The 17,418-nt window shown below is 49.9% G+C and overlaps 4 protein-coding genes and 2 pseudogenes across 4 annotated transcripts; 3 read left to right on the forward strand and 3 right to left on the reverse strand.

Annotated features, from left to right (window-relative positions):
- Positions 1-186: 186 nt before the first annotated feature.
- LOC134417024 (feather beta keratin-like) lies at positions 187-4,390 on the reverse strand. Its single transcript, XM_063153764.1, has 3 exons — positions 4,378-4,390; positions 758-857; positions 187-565 (listed from the first exon to the last, which is right to left on the reverse strand). The coding sequence occupies exons 1-3, from the start codon at positions 4,388-4,390 to the stop codon at positions 187-189; spliced, it is 492 nt and encodes a 163-aa protein (XP_063009834.1).
- On the forward strand, positions 4,204-4,777 carry LOC134430924 (feather beta keratin-like). The gene is made up of 2 exons (XM_063178821.1): positions 4,204-4,243; positions 4,413-4,777. The coding sequence occupies exon 2, from the start codon at positions 4,445-4,447 to the stop codon at positions 4,775-4,777; it is 333 nt and encodes a 110-aa protein (XP_063034891.1). The 5' UTR covers positions 4,204-4,243; positions 4,413-4,444.
- Positions 4,778-8,008: 3,231 nt separating this feature from the next.
- LOC134430909 (feather beta keratin-like) lies at positions 8,009-8,682 on the reverse strand. Its single transcript, XM_063178798.1, has 2 exons — positions 8,559-8,682; positions 8,009-8,367 (listed from the first exon to the last, which is right to left on the reverse strand). The coding sequence occupies exons 1-2, from the start codon at positions 8,680-8,682 to the stop codon at positions 8,009-8,011; spliced, it is 483 nt and encodes a 160-aa protein (XP_063034868.1).
- Positions 8,683-11,014: 2,332 nt separating this feature from the next.
- LOC134430915 (feather beta keratin-like) lies at positions 11,015-11,329 on the forward strand. Its single transcript, XM_063178810.1, has one exon. It carries the CDS (start codon positions 11,015-11,017, stop codon positions 11,327-11,329), a length of 315 nt encoding a protein of 104 aa, XP_063034880.1.
- A 2,979-nt stretch (positions 11,330-14,308) lies between these two features.
- On the reverse strand, positions 14,309-14,981 carry LOC134430933 (feather beta keratin-like; annotated as a pseudogene).
- A 1,564-nt stretch (positions 14,982-16,545) lies between these two features.
- On the forward strand, positions 16,546-17,230 carry LOC134430941 (feather beta keratin-like; annotated as a pseudogene).
- Positions 17,231-17,418: the final 188 nt, after the last annotated feature.

The following is a 17,418-nucleotide window of genomic DNA, read 5'->3' on the forward strand; positions in this document are numbered from 1 at the left end:
GAGGCAGATGGGCCATGTTTGCAGGCAGCCTGGGCTGGCCCCTTGGCTACTGCCTTGCTTGGAACCCCGAGAGCAGGAGCTGGAATTGCTGAAAATGTTTGAGAGCCTTGACCAGAGATGCATCTTCAATGCCTGAGATGAGTTCCAGGGAGAGGGTGTTTGTGTCAGGGGTGGTGCTGAGAGCCCTTAGCAGATGTTGCCATAGCCCCTTCTGCCATAGCAGCCCAGGCCGCCCAGCCCATAGCCAAATCCACAGCCATAGCCAAATCCACCAAAGCCACCAAAGCCACCAAATCCGCCAGAGATGGGCTGTCCCTGCACACTGAGCTCAGTGCCCAGAGCAGCCGAGGAGGTGGATCCGACGGCGGTGCTCTGGGGGAAGGAGGTCATGATGGGTCCTGGCAGGGTGACCAGCACAGGGGAAGGGTTGATGATGACGCGGGAATCCTGGCATTGCAGGGCACAGGGCTCGTTGCAGCTGTTGGCCAGCGGGGTGGGTCCGCAGGGACGGCAGAGGCTGTTGCAGGCCATGGGTGTGGTGTGGAGGGTGCCTGGAAGAGAGAGGGCTGAGGTAGGACAAGGATGTGCGAGTGTAAGGAGTGGTGATTGAGGAGGGTATGGGAGTGTGGAGGCTGTTGTGGGGCTGTGGGGAGGTGTGAGGGCAGCCGAGGCTGGAGCTGAGCATGCTGGAAGAGAAAGGTGAGAGGTGCAGGAGCAGGAGAGTTGGGGGATTGAGTCTCACCTGGTTGTCAGCAGGAGCAGGAGGAGAAGGTGTGAGGAGAATTGTGTGAGGGAGAGAGGCTCTGGGCTGGCTTTTATGCTGGTTCTGGAGGGGCGGGACAGGCTTGTCCCATGGCCTTGGGGCATTCACCAGCCAACCGGTCTTGCCCAGCCTGGTGAGTCATGAGGTGGGGAGTGTTTTCGTTCCCACAACACTTCAATGTCATATCCAACTCTTGAGGCCATGTCCATCTGACCTTGTCGGCAGCTTTAGGAGATGGCATTTGGGTGGATTTGATTATTAGATGTGGGTCAGGAAGGGCTGAATAAACAACCAGAGCCCAGCAGAAATGCGATGTCATCAGTGAGGTCATTTTGTGGCACTCGTGTCCTGTGGTTTGTGGGTGCCTTGTGAAGACTGGGACTCTGTTCTGTGCCGCTGGATGTCCATCAGTCATTGTGCTGCACCCAGGAATGCTGAGGGAGCTGCTGATGCCCTGGGAAGGTCACTGAGCAATATCCTGGAAAGGTTCTGGTGCCTGGGAGCTCCTCCTGATTTCTGAAATAGAGTTTGTTCTCTTGTGTCTTCTATGTGAGCAAGAGGGAGAATCTGGAAAATGAGAGGCTGCTTAGGGTGAACGTGTTTGATTGTTATGGTCTATTTAGATTTCTGAAATTTACTCAGCCATGTACACTGTCTAAATTAAAGTGTGTTCCTTGGCCGCATTAAGAAATCCTATAAATTAAAACAAAGCAGGCTTGATCCCTTTTTTCCCAAACTGATCTGTGACATCAATTCACTTATTCTGCATTCAAGCCACTAGGTGTCATAACTTATAATCATTAGTCCTAATGTTTTGTTCCTCTAAGCAAAACCCAACAATTAGTAATGGACACCCGGCAAGCTCCTCTTTCCTTCTTTGCATGGTTTGGTTGTTCCTCTGTGGAATTGTGCAATTTCATGTTCTGCTCCTGAGGCCATCTCCACCTGACCTTGGTAATACTTTCTAGCTGCGAGAATTAGAGACCATGGTGTTGCTGTTGATGTTGCATGCCAGGACACGTAGAAGATTCAAGCAAAGCTTACAAGCACTGGGGTGTCGTCAGTGAGGTCATTCCATGGAATATTGACAGTGAGTCCCATTTGCATTCTTGCCTCCTGCCTGGCAGAGCTCCCAGCTCTCTCAGCTTCTCCTCATCTCAAGGATCCCCCACTCCCATCAGTGTCATGGTGGCCCTGCACTGCTCTTCGTCAACCATGGTTGTGTCCATGTAGCCTCACCTGTGTTGGGGACCAGGATGTTCAACTCCCTCAATATGCTTTATTTCTGTTCCTAATCCTGTCCTGGAAACTGCTGAAGATTTTTTTTACAATAAAGAGTAGATGAGGACCTCAAGATCCATCTATGCTCCACCAGGAACAGAAGGTCCTTCCCTGATAGAATGCTTTGGGTGCCAAGGGAAGGGCAACTGGTATCATCCTGAACTTCTGTCAGGGCTTTATCACTGTCCCACATAACATCTTTATCTCTGAACTGCAGACACGTGGGTTTCAAATGAGGTCTAATGAATGGATGAGGAACAGACAGAGAGTGATGATCAGTGGCTCTATGTAGAGGTAGAGGCCAGAGATGAAGCCTCCAGGCCTCTGCCTTGGAGAGTCATTTTGGTGATTTTGAATATTTTACCAAGGAAGTGAACAGTGTGATTGAGACCACCTCCAGCGTGTTTGCAGGTGCCACAAAGCTGAGTGTTACAGCTGACACAAGAACATGGAGGGATCCCATCAGGAAGGACACTGAGAATGTTGAAAACATAGGAATCTCTTGTGGTTCAACAGCTCCAAGTTCAAGGTCCTGCACATGGGTTGGGACAGTCCCAGACATGAGCACAGCTTTGGAGAGGGAATTCTCAAGATCAGTTCCACCAGACAATGACCTGAGAGTTCTGGTGGACCAAAATATTAAAAGGAAACACCAATGTGAATTTTCAATCAAGGCCACCAACCATTCCCTGGGCTGCATAGAAAGAAGTGTGGCCAGCAGGAATGGTTGGGGCTTAATTGGAAATATCAGAATGTCATTATTGTCACAAATAGGTGACCAAATAACAATCAAAATATGAACACCAATAGAGACCAAAATGTTCAAGAGATGGCCATGCATCCTTGCAACAAAAGAACTTCTGGAAAAGGGTTTCTAGAAGATTGATAATTCCTGTTTCTTCAGAGATAAAGATATCTGATTTAGGGTGATGAGTTGAGCTTCACACTGGAAGAAAGACATGGACTCAGTGACGCAAGAAGAGTGCAGGAACAGCAAGAGGTTCAGGGGACCAAAGAATCCTTGTGATTAGAAATGGGAGACGTGTGAGGTTTATTTTTGTGAGAAGGGAAGAATGGACAAAGGAGATGTTGTGAGTGTTTCATGGAATGACCTCAATCATAACACCCCAATTCTTGTAGGCTTTGTTGTCATATTCTACCTGCCTGATACCAACCAATAACACCATATTCCAATATCAATACTTCGGTCTCTACACCACAAAATTAAAAGCTGCCGCAAAGGTCAAATGGACGCAGCCTGTAGAGAAGGACACAGAATCACAGAATTCCATAAAGACACACCAGCACCATGGCAGGAGGAAATAGGATCACAATGACCATTCAGTAGCAATTAGTGTTTGTCCCTAACAGGAACACAACATTACATCTGACAGGATATAAGTTCTGAAACCATAGGACTTGAATGTAGAATAAACAAATTCACACCAGAGAGCAGCCTGGGCAAAACCTGGTCTAGCATCATTGGTTGCTTGTTTATTTGGTTTCTTAAAGAGGTAAAGAAATACACTTTAAATGACAGAGTACATTTCCAGGTAAAGTTGAGAAATCCAAATAGACCACAGCATTGGAACAAGTTCAACCTATCGTGGCTTTAATTTCCAGATCTTTCTCTTGATTGTACACAAAAAAAAACTGCATGGGGTCCTTTTCATCCATCAAGAAGAGCTCCCAGGCACTGGGACCTTTCCAAGCTCTTGCAGAGTGACCTCCCAAGGGCGTCAGCAGCTCCCTCAGCATTCCTGAGTGCAACACAATGACTGATGGACATCCAGTGGCAGAGAACAGAGTCCCAGTCTTCACAAGGCATCTGCAAACCACAGGACGTGTGCCACAAAATGACCTCACTGATGACATGGCATTTCTGCTGGGATCTGGTTGTTTATTCAGCCCTCCCTGACTCACATGGAACAATCAAAATGGCCCAAATACAAATGCAATGAAGTTACTGCCAAGGTCAGATGGAAATGGTGTCAAGACCAGGACATGGAATTGCAAAACTACATAAAGGAAAACACTCCCCAGCTCATGACTCCTCAAACTGAGCCAGCCAAGAGCTGCTGCCTCAAAAATGCCCCAGGCCATGGGACAAGGCTGTCCCACCCAGTCAGGACCAGTATAAAAGCCAGCCAGGGCCTCTCACCCTCACACACTTCTCCTCAAGCCTTCTCCTTCTACTGAAAACCAGGTGAGCCTCACTCCCCTGACCCTCCTGCTCTGGCACCCCTGGCCCCTCTCTTCCAGCACATTCAGCCCCAGCTTCACCAGCTCTCACGCCTCCCCACAGCTCCACAACACCCTCCAAATTCCCTCACCTTCCTCCACCATCGCCCCTGCCCTGCCTCATCCCCCTCTCTTCCAGGCACCCTCCACACCACACCCATGGCCTGCTACAACCGCTGCAGTCCCTGCGGACCCACCCCGCTGGCCAACAGCTGCAACGAGCCCTGTGCCCTGCAATGCCAGGATTCCCGCGTCATCATCGACCCTTCCCCTGTGCTGGTCACCCTGCCAGGACCCATCATGACCTCCTTCCCCCAGAGCACCGCCGTTGGATCCACCTCCTCCGCTGCTGTGGGCACTGAGCTCAGTGTGCAGGGACAGCCCATCTCTGGCGGATTTGGTGGCTTTGGTGGCTTTGGCTATGGCCGTGGATTTGGCCATGGGCTGGGAGGCCTGGGCTGCTATGGCAGGAGGGGCGGCTACATCTGCTAAGGGATCAGCCCAGCCTGGCAACAAAAATGGACCATCTGCCTCCTGTTCTCCCACTCCCTGCTCTGCATGGCCCCTTCAGCTCTGTTCAGTTCCCTCTGCTGCAGATCACTTCTTGCAGGCCAGAAACCATTGGACCCCTCTGGTGGGCTCCTCCCACTGTGGGGCAGAATGTTCTTGGTGCTCTGGAAAAACCTCCTGAGAGCAAAGGTCTTTGGATGATGGTCACTCTCCTTTCACCTCAGCCTACTCCTTTTACTACTGGATGCTCATGGCCTTTTATTCTTCTACCTCAATAAAGTTTTCCTGCAGCATAACCTCATATGAATCCTCCTTCTTTTTTCTCCCAAGACTTTTCCAGACTCATTCATCACTAAACAGGGGTTGTAGAGGCCTTTTGGGTTAAAAGTGCATCAAGACCACTTTTAGAATTTATTTCCCCACTTCTACCACCCACTGGCATGCTTTGCTCTTCCACTGCATCCCACAAACCCTTCTGTTTCTAGAAACACAGCCCTGGATACACTAATGCAGGTCTATCCCTGCTGGTGGCACAAGCCCCTCTGGGTTTTGTGTTCCCTTAGGGTGGACACCAGTTGCTCCAGCCCCTCATCATCTCCTCAGCCCAGCAAGAGATCTACTTGAGCAGTTCCATGCCTTTCTTATCATAGGGGTCCTACAGTTGAACATACAATTCCAGTCTCGCCAGAGATGCGTAGAAACTATGAGCTAGATGAGAAAGACTCCCCTGCTCATCTGCTGCCCACACTGTGGGGATGAGAACAGGAAACAGTGGATTTCTGCTCTGCGAGTGCACATGGTCAGGGCATGTCCAGTTTTTTATCCACCAATACCTCAAATCCTTCCCTTTTGGGACGGATCTCAATCCCCTCAGCACCCAGCCTTTATCCTGCATGTTTGGTATTGCTTCAATCCAGGTGCAGCAGATTCTGCCCCTCTGCTCTGGTGATATTGGGGAACTCCTAATCTGTGGGTTACTGGGAACAAGAAAGACAAGATTCTGGTTTAGAGGATCCAGGGCACAGCCTTGAGGACGATCTATGGGTGGAGGTTTGGGACAGCCTTGGCTGGTTATCCCAGGGCATTTTTTCAGGCAGCAGATTTGCCTGGCACAACTTGGCAAAAGGTGGGAGGGTTTTTCTTCCCCCAGATCTGCATTGCCACGTCCTGCTCTTGAGGCCGTATCCATCTGACCTTGGCAGCAGATTTGATGAGTTGATTTTGGTTGCAGCACTGCTTGATGAGGGAAGAGGGACCAATAGCATGTACCTGGACCTGTGCACAGTATTTCTTCCTTTGCCAGAAAACATCCTTGTCTCTAAGTTGGACAGATGTGGATGTTTGGTTGGACGTTTTGGTTAAGATGGAAATGGGTGAGATGGTCTCACTGGAAGAGTTATGAAAGAGTCAATGGCTCCATGTGTGTGTGGAGAACAGGGATGAGTGGTGATCCTCAGAGACTCGTGTTCAACCATTCTCACTTCCCATCTTTGTCAGAGACATGGAGAGTGCAATTATGTGTGCCATTGGCAAAAATGTGAACAACCGTTACGAGAGAGCAATGGTTGATGGTCTGGAGAGAAGGGATGGCATCCAGAGCATTCCAGACAGGCTGGGGAGACGGGCTGTTGTTAAGCCTGTGAAGGTCAACTGGGCCAAGAGGAAGGTCCTGCACCTGGATTGGATCAATCTTAGTAATGGATGCTGAATGGGCAATGAGTTAATTAACAGCATCCCTGAGGAGAAGGACTTACACACTTACACACCCATATAAATAAACTAAATCACCCAAAATTCTAAAAACAATTACAAACTAACCAAAAAATAAAAACTTTAATCTCACCAATAAAAAAAAAAAAACCAAAAGAAACCACACACTAAAAAACACGACCATATAAACAACTACCAACAAAAAAACCACAGTATACTCCTTTTACTAATAATTCTTACCACATTATAGAAATAAATCAAAAATAAAAATCAAGCATATAAAACCCCACACTTTTTTTCACAAAATTCAATTCACAAAACAATTCACAAAATTGAATTGTTTCAATTCACAAAAACCACTAAAAATATCAAACAATTCACAAAAGCCACTAAAAAATTAAACCAACTTACTAAACTCAAAACTATTCAATCAACCATAAACATTACTAAAACAAAAATAACCCAAAACTCTACCTCTACACAAATTAATAAATATCACCCAATACAGTATGAAAAAGACATAAAAAAATTTAAAAACATGAATGATGAAGATTTGGACATGTTCTGGCCATGTGAATGAGCTGAGCAAAATCCTCCATGTCCTGGGGTTATCCCAACAGTGAGGGCAGCACATTCTGCCCCTCTGCTGCACTCTGAGGAGAATGGACTTGTGTGCTCCACTCTTTGTGTTCCACAAAAAAAGGGAAGACATGGACGCACTCGAGCTGATCTGTAAATGGCCTTGGGAGCTGATGAGGGTCTGGAGGAACTGGTGTCCAGCCAAAGTGAGCACACCAGCCAGGAGAGCCTTGTGTCAGAGTCACGGATGGACCTGCATTGGGGGATCCAGGTTTGTGTTCCAGCAACTGAAAGGTTGCTGTGGTGCACTGGAAGAACAAAGTGTACTGGTGGGTAGTGGAGTTGGGAAAATAATTCCTACAAGAGCTCTTGGAGTCCTTTTTCAGCAATCCCAATAGCATCAACAACATTGGCTTAATCTCAAAGTGTCTCGGGAGAAGAATGAAGAAGGAGTCCTGTGAGGTTATGATGCAGGAAAACTTTATTGAGGTAGAACAGTGAACACTCAGGAGCAGCCAGTGGAAGGGAGCTGGTCTGAGGTGCAAGTAGGGCGACCATCAACCGAGGCCCCTTGCTTGCAGATGGTTTGGCCAGAGCACCAAGGCCTTCCTGCCCCACAGTGGGAGCAGCCAGGCAGAGGTGGCCAATGGTCTCTGGCTTGGGAGAAGGGGTTTGCAGCAGAGGAGCTGGACAGAGCCAAAGGGACGATGGAGCACACAGAGAGGGAGAAGAGGAGGAGGCAGATGGGCCATGTTTGCAGGGAGCCTGGGCTGGCCCGTTGGCTACTGCCTTGCTAGGTGTCCTGAGAGCAGGAACTGGAAGTGCTGAGCCAGTTTGAAAGTCTTGGCCCAGAGATGCATCTTCAATGCCTGAGATGGGTTCCAAGGAGCGGGTGGTTGGTGTCAGGGGTGGTGCTGAGGGCCCTTAGCAGATGTTGCCATAGCCCCTCCTGCCATAGCAGCCCAGGCCTCCCAGCCCGTAGCCAAACCCACGGCCATAGCCAAGGCCATAGCCAAAGCCACCAAATCCGCCAGAGATTGGCTGTCCCTGGGCATTGAGCTCAGTGCCCACGGCAGCCGAGGAGGTGGATCCAACGGCGGTGCTCTGGGGGAAGGAGGTCATGATGGGTCCTGGCAGGGTGACCAGCACAGGGGAAGGGTTGATGATGACGTGGGAATCCTGGCATTGCAGGGCACAGGGCTCATTGCAGCTGTTGGCCAGCGGGGTGGGTCCGCAGGGACGGCAGAGGCTGTTGCAGGCCATGGGTGTGGTGTGGAGGGTGCCTGGAAGAGAGAGGGTTGAGGCAGGGCAGAGGCATGAGGATGCAAGGGGTAGTTATGGAGGAGGACAAGGGAGCATGGAGGCTGCTGTGGGGTTGTGGGGAGGCGTGAGGGCTGCTGAGGCTGGGGCTGGGAGTGCTGGTAAAGAGGGGCCAGGGGTGCAGGAGCCAGAGGGTCAGGGTTATGAGACTCACCTGGTTGCTGGTGCAGGAGAAAGAGAAGGCTTGATGAGAAGTGTGTGAGGGAGAGAGGCTCTGGGCTGGCTTTTATACTGGTCCTGGAGGGGCGGGACAGCCTTGTCCCATGGCCTTGGGGCATTTCTTAGGATGCAGCTCTTGCCTGGCCTAGCCTGATGAGTCATAAGTGGGTCATGTTTTCCCTCCTGATGTTCTGTGATCCCATGCCCTCCCCTTGAGGCTGTGTCCATCTGACCTTGGCAGCAGCTTTTAATTGGGAGAAATAGAGCCCAAGATTTTGGGCTTGTTTTAACTCAGGTATGTAGAAGGTGCAAACAAAGCTGACAAGAATTTGGGTGTTTTCTCCTGGCTCTGACTGACACCCAGCCATTCCTGTGGCCACACCTGTTTTTATGCAGCCCAGGATATGGTTTTTTTTTTTGCTGAAATTCACATTGCTGTGTTATTTTAGTCCGCCAGAACCTGCAATTCTTCTCCGTGGAACTGCTCTCAATGAGTTTTCTCCAAAGCTGTGTTTGTGTCTGGGACTGTCCCAAACCATGTGCAGGACCTTGAACTTGGAGTTGTTGAGCCACAAGAAGTTCTTATGTTCTCAACACTCCCAGTGTCCCTCTTTCTCGGGTTTTGTGTTGCTGAAATGGCTCCCAAGGTATTAGCGTCCTTTTTCCCTGCCACGTGACCAAAGAAAAGTCGAAATTCCTTGGCTCTGGTTTTCAAGCTTGTTTATTTTCTCTTATCTAATACATCATTTTTCAGACCGGCTGAGGTCTGTCTGGCAGGCTGGTTTGCAGCACACTGACCACCCTTGGGGTAGTGTTAGTTTTTTAGACTAAGAACTACGAATACTTTATTTACAATAATTTTCCCCTACCTATCACCCTTGTTAGCCTGTCTCTACTCTAAACCAATCCAGAAGTGTCACCTTCACAGCAGAAGATGGACGGCAAGAAGACGAAGGACGCAACATCCCCAGATTCCTCCATCTTGCTTCTTGAACCTCCATTCTAAATCCCCAAAATTCTAATTTTTCACCCTGTGACAAGTTAGCTATCTTTCTACTCAAAATATTTTGGCTCATAAATCCTCACACAACTTTGGTAATTGTTTCCATGGGTTAAAATCGAAGGCACAGGTGTCTGACTCCATGCCAAGGTCTCTGAGCCCCCTGCCAGGGTCTTGAGTCCTCCAGGGCAGTCAGAGGAATGTCCTGGGTTCCGACACCTCCTAATGGCATCCTTCCATGTTCTTGTGCCGACTGCAACACTCAGCTTCCTGGCACTTGCAAACATTCTGAGTGGTCTCAATCTCACTGTTGATCTCCTTGATAAAATATTCAAAATCACCAGTCCAAGGCACAAGCCTGGAGGCCTCGTCACTGGCCTCCACCTGTACATAGAGCCATTGACCATCACTCTCTGTTCCTCATCCATTCATCAGACCTCCTTTGAAACCCACACATCTGCAGTTTAGAGACAAGGGTATCCTGTGGGACTCTGTAAAAACCCTGACAGAAGGTCAGTTGCCCTTCCCTTGGCAACCAAAGCATTCGAGAAGGGAAGGTCCTTGTAGTCCTACTGTAGCTTAAGTGGATCATGAGGTGGACATGCACGCTTTGGAATAAAAATCTCCAGCTGTTACCAGGATAGGTAATGTAGGAGAAGAAGTACAATAAGGCTGAAGGAGTTAACCCTCCTGTCCCCCACCACTGTTGGGGCTCCAGAGTGGAACAAGGACATGGACATTGTTGACCAAGAGCGGTGCAGGGCCACCATGACATTGACAATACTGGGGTATAATCAAAACGAGGAGGAGCAGAAAGAGCTGAGAGATTCTTGAGACAGGAGGCAAGAATGCAAATGAGAGATGTTGTCAATATGGCATGACCTCACTGATGACTCCCCAGTTCTCCTTAGCTTTGGTTGAATCTTCTGCATGTCTTGATAGATGTCATAAAAAAAACCCACACTGGTCTCTAATTCTCAAATTATGAGGAGCTGTCAATGTCACATGGACACAAACAGAAGAAGAAGACATGACACTGCAGAACATCGGGAAGGAAAACATTCCCCAGGTCATGACTCATCAGGCTGAGCAAGGCAAAAGCTGCTGCCTAAAAAATACCCCAAGGCCATGGGACAAGGCTGTCCTGCCCGTCCAGAACCTGCATAAAAGCCAGCCCAGAGCCTCTCTCCCTCACACACTTCTCCTCAAGCCTGCTCCTCCTGCTCCTGCCCACAGCCAGGTGAGACTCAAACCCCTGACCCTCCTGCTCCTGCACCCCTGGGCCCTCTCTTCCAGCACACTCAGCCCCAGTCTTAGCAGCACTCACGCCTCCCCACAGCCCCACTACAGCCTCCACACTCACTTATCCTCCTGCATCACTGCCCCTCACACCCCCCACATCTCCGCTCTGCTTTATCCCTTCTCTTCCAGGCACCCTCCACACCACACCCATGGCCTGCTACAACCGCTGCAGTCCCTGCGGACCCACCCCGCTGGCCAACAGCTGCAACGAGCCCTGTGCCCTGCAATGCCAGGATTCCCGCGTCATCATCGACCCTTCCCCTGTGCTGGTCACCCTGCCAGGACCCATCATGACCTCCTTCCCCCAGAGCACCGCCGTCGGATCCACCTCCTCTGCTGCTCTGGGCACTGAGCTCAATGCCCAGGGACAGCCCATCTCTGGCGGATTTGGTGGCTTTGGCCTTGGCTACGGCCTGGGAGGCCTGGGCTGCTATGGCAGAAGGGGCTATGGCAACATCTGCTAAGGACACTCAGCACCACCCCTGACACCAACCTCCCACTCCCTGGTATTCATCTCAGGTATTGAAGATGCATCTCTGGTCAAGGCTTTCAAAGGGGCTCAGCATTTCCACCTCCTGCTCTCAGGGTTCCAAGCAAAGCAGCAAACAAGAGCCCAGCCTAGGCTGCCTGCAAACATGGCCCATCTGCCTCCTCCTCTTCTCCCTCTCTGTGCTCTGCATCGCCCCTTTGGCTCTGTCCAGCTCCTCTGCTGCAAACCCCTTCTCCCAAGCCAGAGACCATTGGGCACCTCTGCCTGGCTGCTCCCACTGTGGGGCAGGAAGGCCTTGGTGCTCTGGCCAAACCATCTGCAAGCAAGGGGGCCTCGGCTGATGGTCGCCCTACTTGCACCTCAGACCAGCTCCCTTCCACTGGCTGCTCCTGAGTGTTCACTGTTCTACCTCAATAAAGTTTTCCTGCATCATAACCTCACAAGACTCCTTCTTCATTCTTCTCCCGAGACACTTTGAGATTAAGCCAATGTTGTTGACACTACTGGGATTGATGAAAAAATGCTTCAAGATGTCTTGTAGGAATTATTTCCCCAATTCCACTCCCTTCTGGTACACTTTGTTCTTCCTGTGCACCACAGCAACTCTTCAGTTGCTGGAACACAAACCTGGATCCCCCAATGCAGGTCCATCTGTGATTCTGACACAAAGCACTCCTGGCTGGTGTGCTCACTTTGGCTGGACACCAGTTCCTCCAGACCCTCATCATCTCCCAAGGCCATTTACAGATCTGCTTGAGTGCGTCCATGTCTTCCCTTTTTTTGTGGAACACAAAGAGTGGAACACACAAGTCCATTCTCCTCAGAGTGCAGCAGAGGGGCAGAATGTGCTGCCCTCACTGTGGGGATAACCCCAGGGCTTGGGGGATTTTTTTTCAGCGTATTCATGTGGCCAGGGCATTTCCAATTCCTCATCATTAAAGTTTTTTATATTTTTTAATTATTTTTATAGAGTAATGGTTTTTGTTTATTAATTAGTGTAGAGGTAGAGAGCCTTTTTTTTAGTAATGTTTAGGGTTTGTTGAATAGTTTTGAGTTTAGGAAGTTGGCTTGATATTTTTTAGTGGTTTTTGTGATTTGTTGTGTGGGGTTTTATATGGTTGTTTGTTATTTTTGATTTATTTTTATAATGTGGTAAGAATTACTTGTAAAAAGTGTGTATTTTTGGTTTTTTTGTTGGTAGATGCCTATATGGTGATGTTTTTTTAGTCTGTTTTTTTTTATTAGTGAGATTGAAGTTTTTTTTTTTTGTTAGTTTGTAATTATTTTTAGAATTTTAGGGTGATTTAGGATTTATTTAGAATTTTAGTGTGTAAGTGTGTGTAAGTCCTTCTCCTCAGGGATGCTGTTAATTTAATCATTACCCATCCAACATCCATTAGTGAGATTGATCCAATCCAGGTGCAGGACCTTCCTCTTGGCCCTGTTGACCTTCACGAGCTTCACACCAGCCCATCTCCACAACTTGTTCAGAACACTCTGGGTGCCATCCCTTCCCTCCAGAGCATAAACCACACCACTGACCTTGGTGTCTTCCCCAATCTAACCAAGGGGACACTCAAACCCCCTCTCCATGTCCCTGACAAAGATGGGAAGTTGCAATGGTTCCATTATCAATCCCTGTGGGCCACCACTCATCCCTGTTCTCCACACTGGGACATGGAGTGACCACAACTTTTCAGTGAGACCATCCTGCCAATTCCTTATCCAGTCAGAGCTCCAGCCATCAACTCCAGCTTAGATACAAGGACGTTGTCTGGCACAGGAACAAAAGTTTTGCACAAGTCCAGATACAGGATCCTGGTTCTCCCTCTCTTCATCCACCCATAGTGGAACCAATACCAACCCACTAAAGCTGTCGCCAGTGTCAGATGGACACGGCCTCAAGAGCAGAATGTGGAATTTCAGAGCTGTTTGAAGCAAAACATTCCCAAACTCGTGACACAGCAGGCTGCACCAGGCAACAGCTTCTGCCTGGAAAATATCCCAGTGTCATAGACAGAGGCTGTCCCAAACCTTCACCCACGGATCATCCTCAAGGCCATACTCTTGATCTCCTCGGGCAGAGTCTTGTCTTCCCTGATCCCAGTAATCCATAGATGAAGAGTTCTCCAATATCACCAGAGCAGAGGGGCAGAACCTTCTGCACCGGGATTGGAGCAATCCCAAACATGCAGGGTAAAGGAGGGGTGATGAGAGGATTGAGGGCAGCCCCAGGGAGGAGCACTTGGGGTGTTGGATGAAGAATTGGATGTGCCCCAGCCATGTGCACCCACTGACCAGAAACTCCTCCTGTGTCCTGGGCTCATCCCACAGTGTGGGCAGCACAAGAGAGTGGGGGAATCTCACCCTCTGCTCTCCTGCACTAAAATCAGAATTTTGTGTTGAACTCTGAGCCCATAAAGACAAGGAATACGTGGATGTGCTTCATAGGGTCTGAGGAAGGGCATGGAAGATGAAGGACACAAGCAACTGCTGTCCACAAAAGTGAACAAACCACCCAGAGAGGTTTGGGCCAGAGGCAGGGATAGATCTGCATTAGTGTATCCAGGTCTGTGATCCAGTAACTGAAGGATTTGTGGGATGCACTGGAAGAGCAAATTGTGCCACCTTATAGTAGAATAGGGAAATAAATCATAAAAGAGGACCTGGAGCACTTTTTCACCAACTCCAATGGATGCTGGAACCCTGGCAGAAAGCTGAGTGAGACTGGAAGGGTTTTGGCATCAGAAAGAAGAAGAACTCAACTAAAAATGTGATGCAAGAAAACTTTATTGAGGTAGAGGAATGAGAGGCAATAAGCAGCAAATGGAAGAGAGCCAGGCTGAAGTGCAAGTAGGGTGACCATCAGCCAAGGTCCTTTGCTTGGAGGAGGCTTTGCCAGATCATAAATGCCTTCCTGCCCCACAGTGGGAGCGTGGTGTACCAAGGGCTCTTAGCAGATGTTGCCATAGCCCCTTCTGCCATAGCAGCCCAGGCCTCCCAGCCCATAGCCAAATCCACGGCCATAGCCAAGGCCGTAGCCACCGAAGCCACCAAATCCGCCAGAGATGGGCTGTCCCTGCACACTGAGCTCAGTGCCCAGAGCAGCGGAGGAGGTGGATCCGACGGCGGTGTTCTGGGGGAAGGAGGTCATGATGGGTCCTGGCAGGGTGACCATCACAGGGGAAGGGTTGATGATGACGCGGGAATCCTGGCATTGCAGGGCACAGGGCTCGTTGCAGCTGTTGGCCAGTGGGGTGGGTCCGCAGGGACGGCAGAGGCTGTTGCAGGCCATGGGTGTGGTGTGGAGGGTGCCTGGAAGAGAAGGGATAAAGCAGAGCTGAGATGTGGGGGACGTGAGGGCAGTGATGCAGGAGGATAAGTGTGGAGGTTGTTGTGGGGCTGTGGGGAGGCGTGAGTGCTGCTGAAGCTGGGGCTGAGTGTGCTGTAAGAGAGGGCTCAGGGGTGCAGGAGCAGGAGGGTCAGGGTTGTGAGGCTCACCTGGTTGTCAGCAGGAGCAAGAGGAGCAGGCTTGATGGGAAGTGTGTGAGGGAGAGAGGCTCTGGGCTGGGTTTTATGCTGATCCTGGAGGGGCGGGGCAGCCTTGTCCCATGGCCTTGGGGCATTTTTGAGGCGGCAGCTTTTGGCCATCCCAGCCTGCTGAGTCATGAGGGAGGGAATGTTCTCCTTCATCCATTTCCACAATTCCTTATCCTGCTCTTGAAGCTGTGTCCATTTGACCTTGGCAGCAGCTTCTAACTGGCATTTGGGAGTATTTGACTGTTCCCTGTGTGCCAGGGAAGGTGAATAAACAGCCACAACCCAGGGAAGGTGCAACGTCATCAGTGAGGTCATCTTGTGGCAGTTGTGTTCTGTAGTTTGTTGGTGCCTTGTGAAGACTGGACTCTTTTCTTTGCTGCTGGATGTCCATCAGTCATTGTGTTGCACCCAGGAATGCTGAGGGAGCTGCTGATGTCCTCAGAAGGTCACTCTGCAATAACCTGGAAAGGTCACAGTGCCTGAGAGCCCTTCATGATAGAGGAAAGAAGTCTCCTCTATTCTGTGTTTTCAATGATATCAAGAAACAGAATCAGGGAAACATGAGGCAATCCAGGGTTGAACTTCTTCCATTGTACTTGTATTTTGAAATTTATACAATTTACACAACAATATACTCTGTCATTCAAAGTGTATTCCTTGACCTCATTCAGGAATCCAATAAACAACAAACGGGGCCCAATCCCTTTTTTCCCAGGCTGCTCTGTGACATCAATTCCTTTATTCCGCGTTCAAGCCACAAATTTTCATAACTTATAATTAGTAAGTCCTAATGTGTTGTTCCTATGAGCAAACCCCAATAATTACTAACGGACAGCCAGTAAGCTCCTCTTTCCTTTTGTGTCACAGAGCAGTTGTTCCTCTGTGGAATTGTGCAATTTCATGTTCTGCTCCTGAGGCCATCTCCATCTGACCTTGGTGGTAGGCTAAGTTGCAAAAATTAGAGACCAAGGTGTTGACTATGAGTGTCACGACTCGTAGAAGATTCAACCACAGCTTAGGAGATTTGGGGTGTCACCACTGAGGTCATTCTATGGCATATTGACAACATGTCCCATTTGCATTTTTGCCTCCCGCCTGATAGAAATTCCAGCTCTCTCAGCTTCTCATCTTAAGGATCCTCCACTCCCATCAGTGCCATGGTCTCTTGGCCAACCATGTCCGAGGCCTTGTTCCACTGAGGAGCCCCAACAGTGGTGTCGAATAGGGTGTTCAACTCCTGTAACCTGCCTGTATTTCTTTTCCTAATTCATTCCTGGTAACTGCTGGAGTTTTCACAGCCAAGGCTACATGGCCACCTCATGATCCATTTCTGGAATTTCAGCCCAGAGCAGTGACCATATCCAAGGTTGCAGAGAAGTAGGTTTGAACAGAAGGAATGGCTGGGGGTTACGTGAAGACATGAAATAACACCCAAATTCCTGTAGGCTTTGTTTGCCTCTTCAACATTCAAAACAAACCAGCTCCAATCCATTGACCTCTGTTTCTCCCAATTGAAATATGCAGTCAAGGTCAAATGGACACTGACTCAGGGGAAGAACATAGAATTGCAGAAAATCAGGAAGGAAAACAGTCCCACCGCATGACTCACCAGGCTGGGCCAGCCAAGAATGCCCCAAAATTGCCTCAAAAATGCCCCAAGGCCATGGGACAAGGCTGTCCTGCCCCTCCAGGACCAGCATAAATACCAGCACAGAGCCTCTGTCCCTCACACACTTCTACTGACTTCTCCTCGTGCTCCTGCTGACAGCCAGGTGAGACTCAAGCTTCTGACCCTCCTGCTCCTGCACCCCTGGGCCCTCTCTTTGGGCATGCTAAGCCCCAGCCTCAGCAGCCCTCACGCCTCCCCACAGCCACACAACAGCCTCCACACTCCCTCACCCTGCTGACATTTCAACCCTCATATCCCCAACCCCCTTGCCCTGCCTCACCTCCCTCTCTTCCAGGCACCCTCCACACCACACCCATGGCCTGCTACAACCGCTGCAGTCCCTGCGGACCCACCCCGCTGGCCAACAGCTGCAACGAGCCCTGTGCCCTGCAATGCCAGGATTCCCGCGTCATCATCAACCCTTCCCCTGTGCTGGTCACCCTGCCAGGACCCATCATGACCTCCTTCCCCCAGAACACCGCCGTCGGATCCACCTCCTCGGCTGCCGTGGGCACTGAGCTCAGTGTGCAGGGACAGCCCATCTCTGGCGGATTTGGTGGATTTGGTGGCTTTGGTGGATTTGGCCTTGGCTATGGCCGTGGGTTTGGCTACGGGCTTGGAGGCCTGGGCTGCTATGGCAGAAGGGGCTATGGCGACATCTGCTAAGGGCCTCAGCACCACCCCTGACACCAACCACCCACTCCTTGGAATTCATCTCAGGCATTGAAGATGCATCTCTGGTCAAGGCTTTCAAAGGGGCTCAGCAATTCCAGCTCCTGCTCTCAAGACACCAAGCAAGGCAGTAGCCAAGGGTCCAGCCTAGGCTGCCTGCAAACATGGCTCATCTGCCTCCT

Source organism: Melospiza melodia, chromosome 1 (genome assembly GCF_035770615.1).
Source record: "Melospiza melodia melodia isolate bMelMel2 chromosome 1, bMelMel2.pri, whole genome shotgun sequence".
NCBI lineage: Eukaryota > Metazoa > Chordata > Aves > Passeriformes > Passerellidae > Melospiza > Melospiza melodia.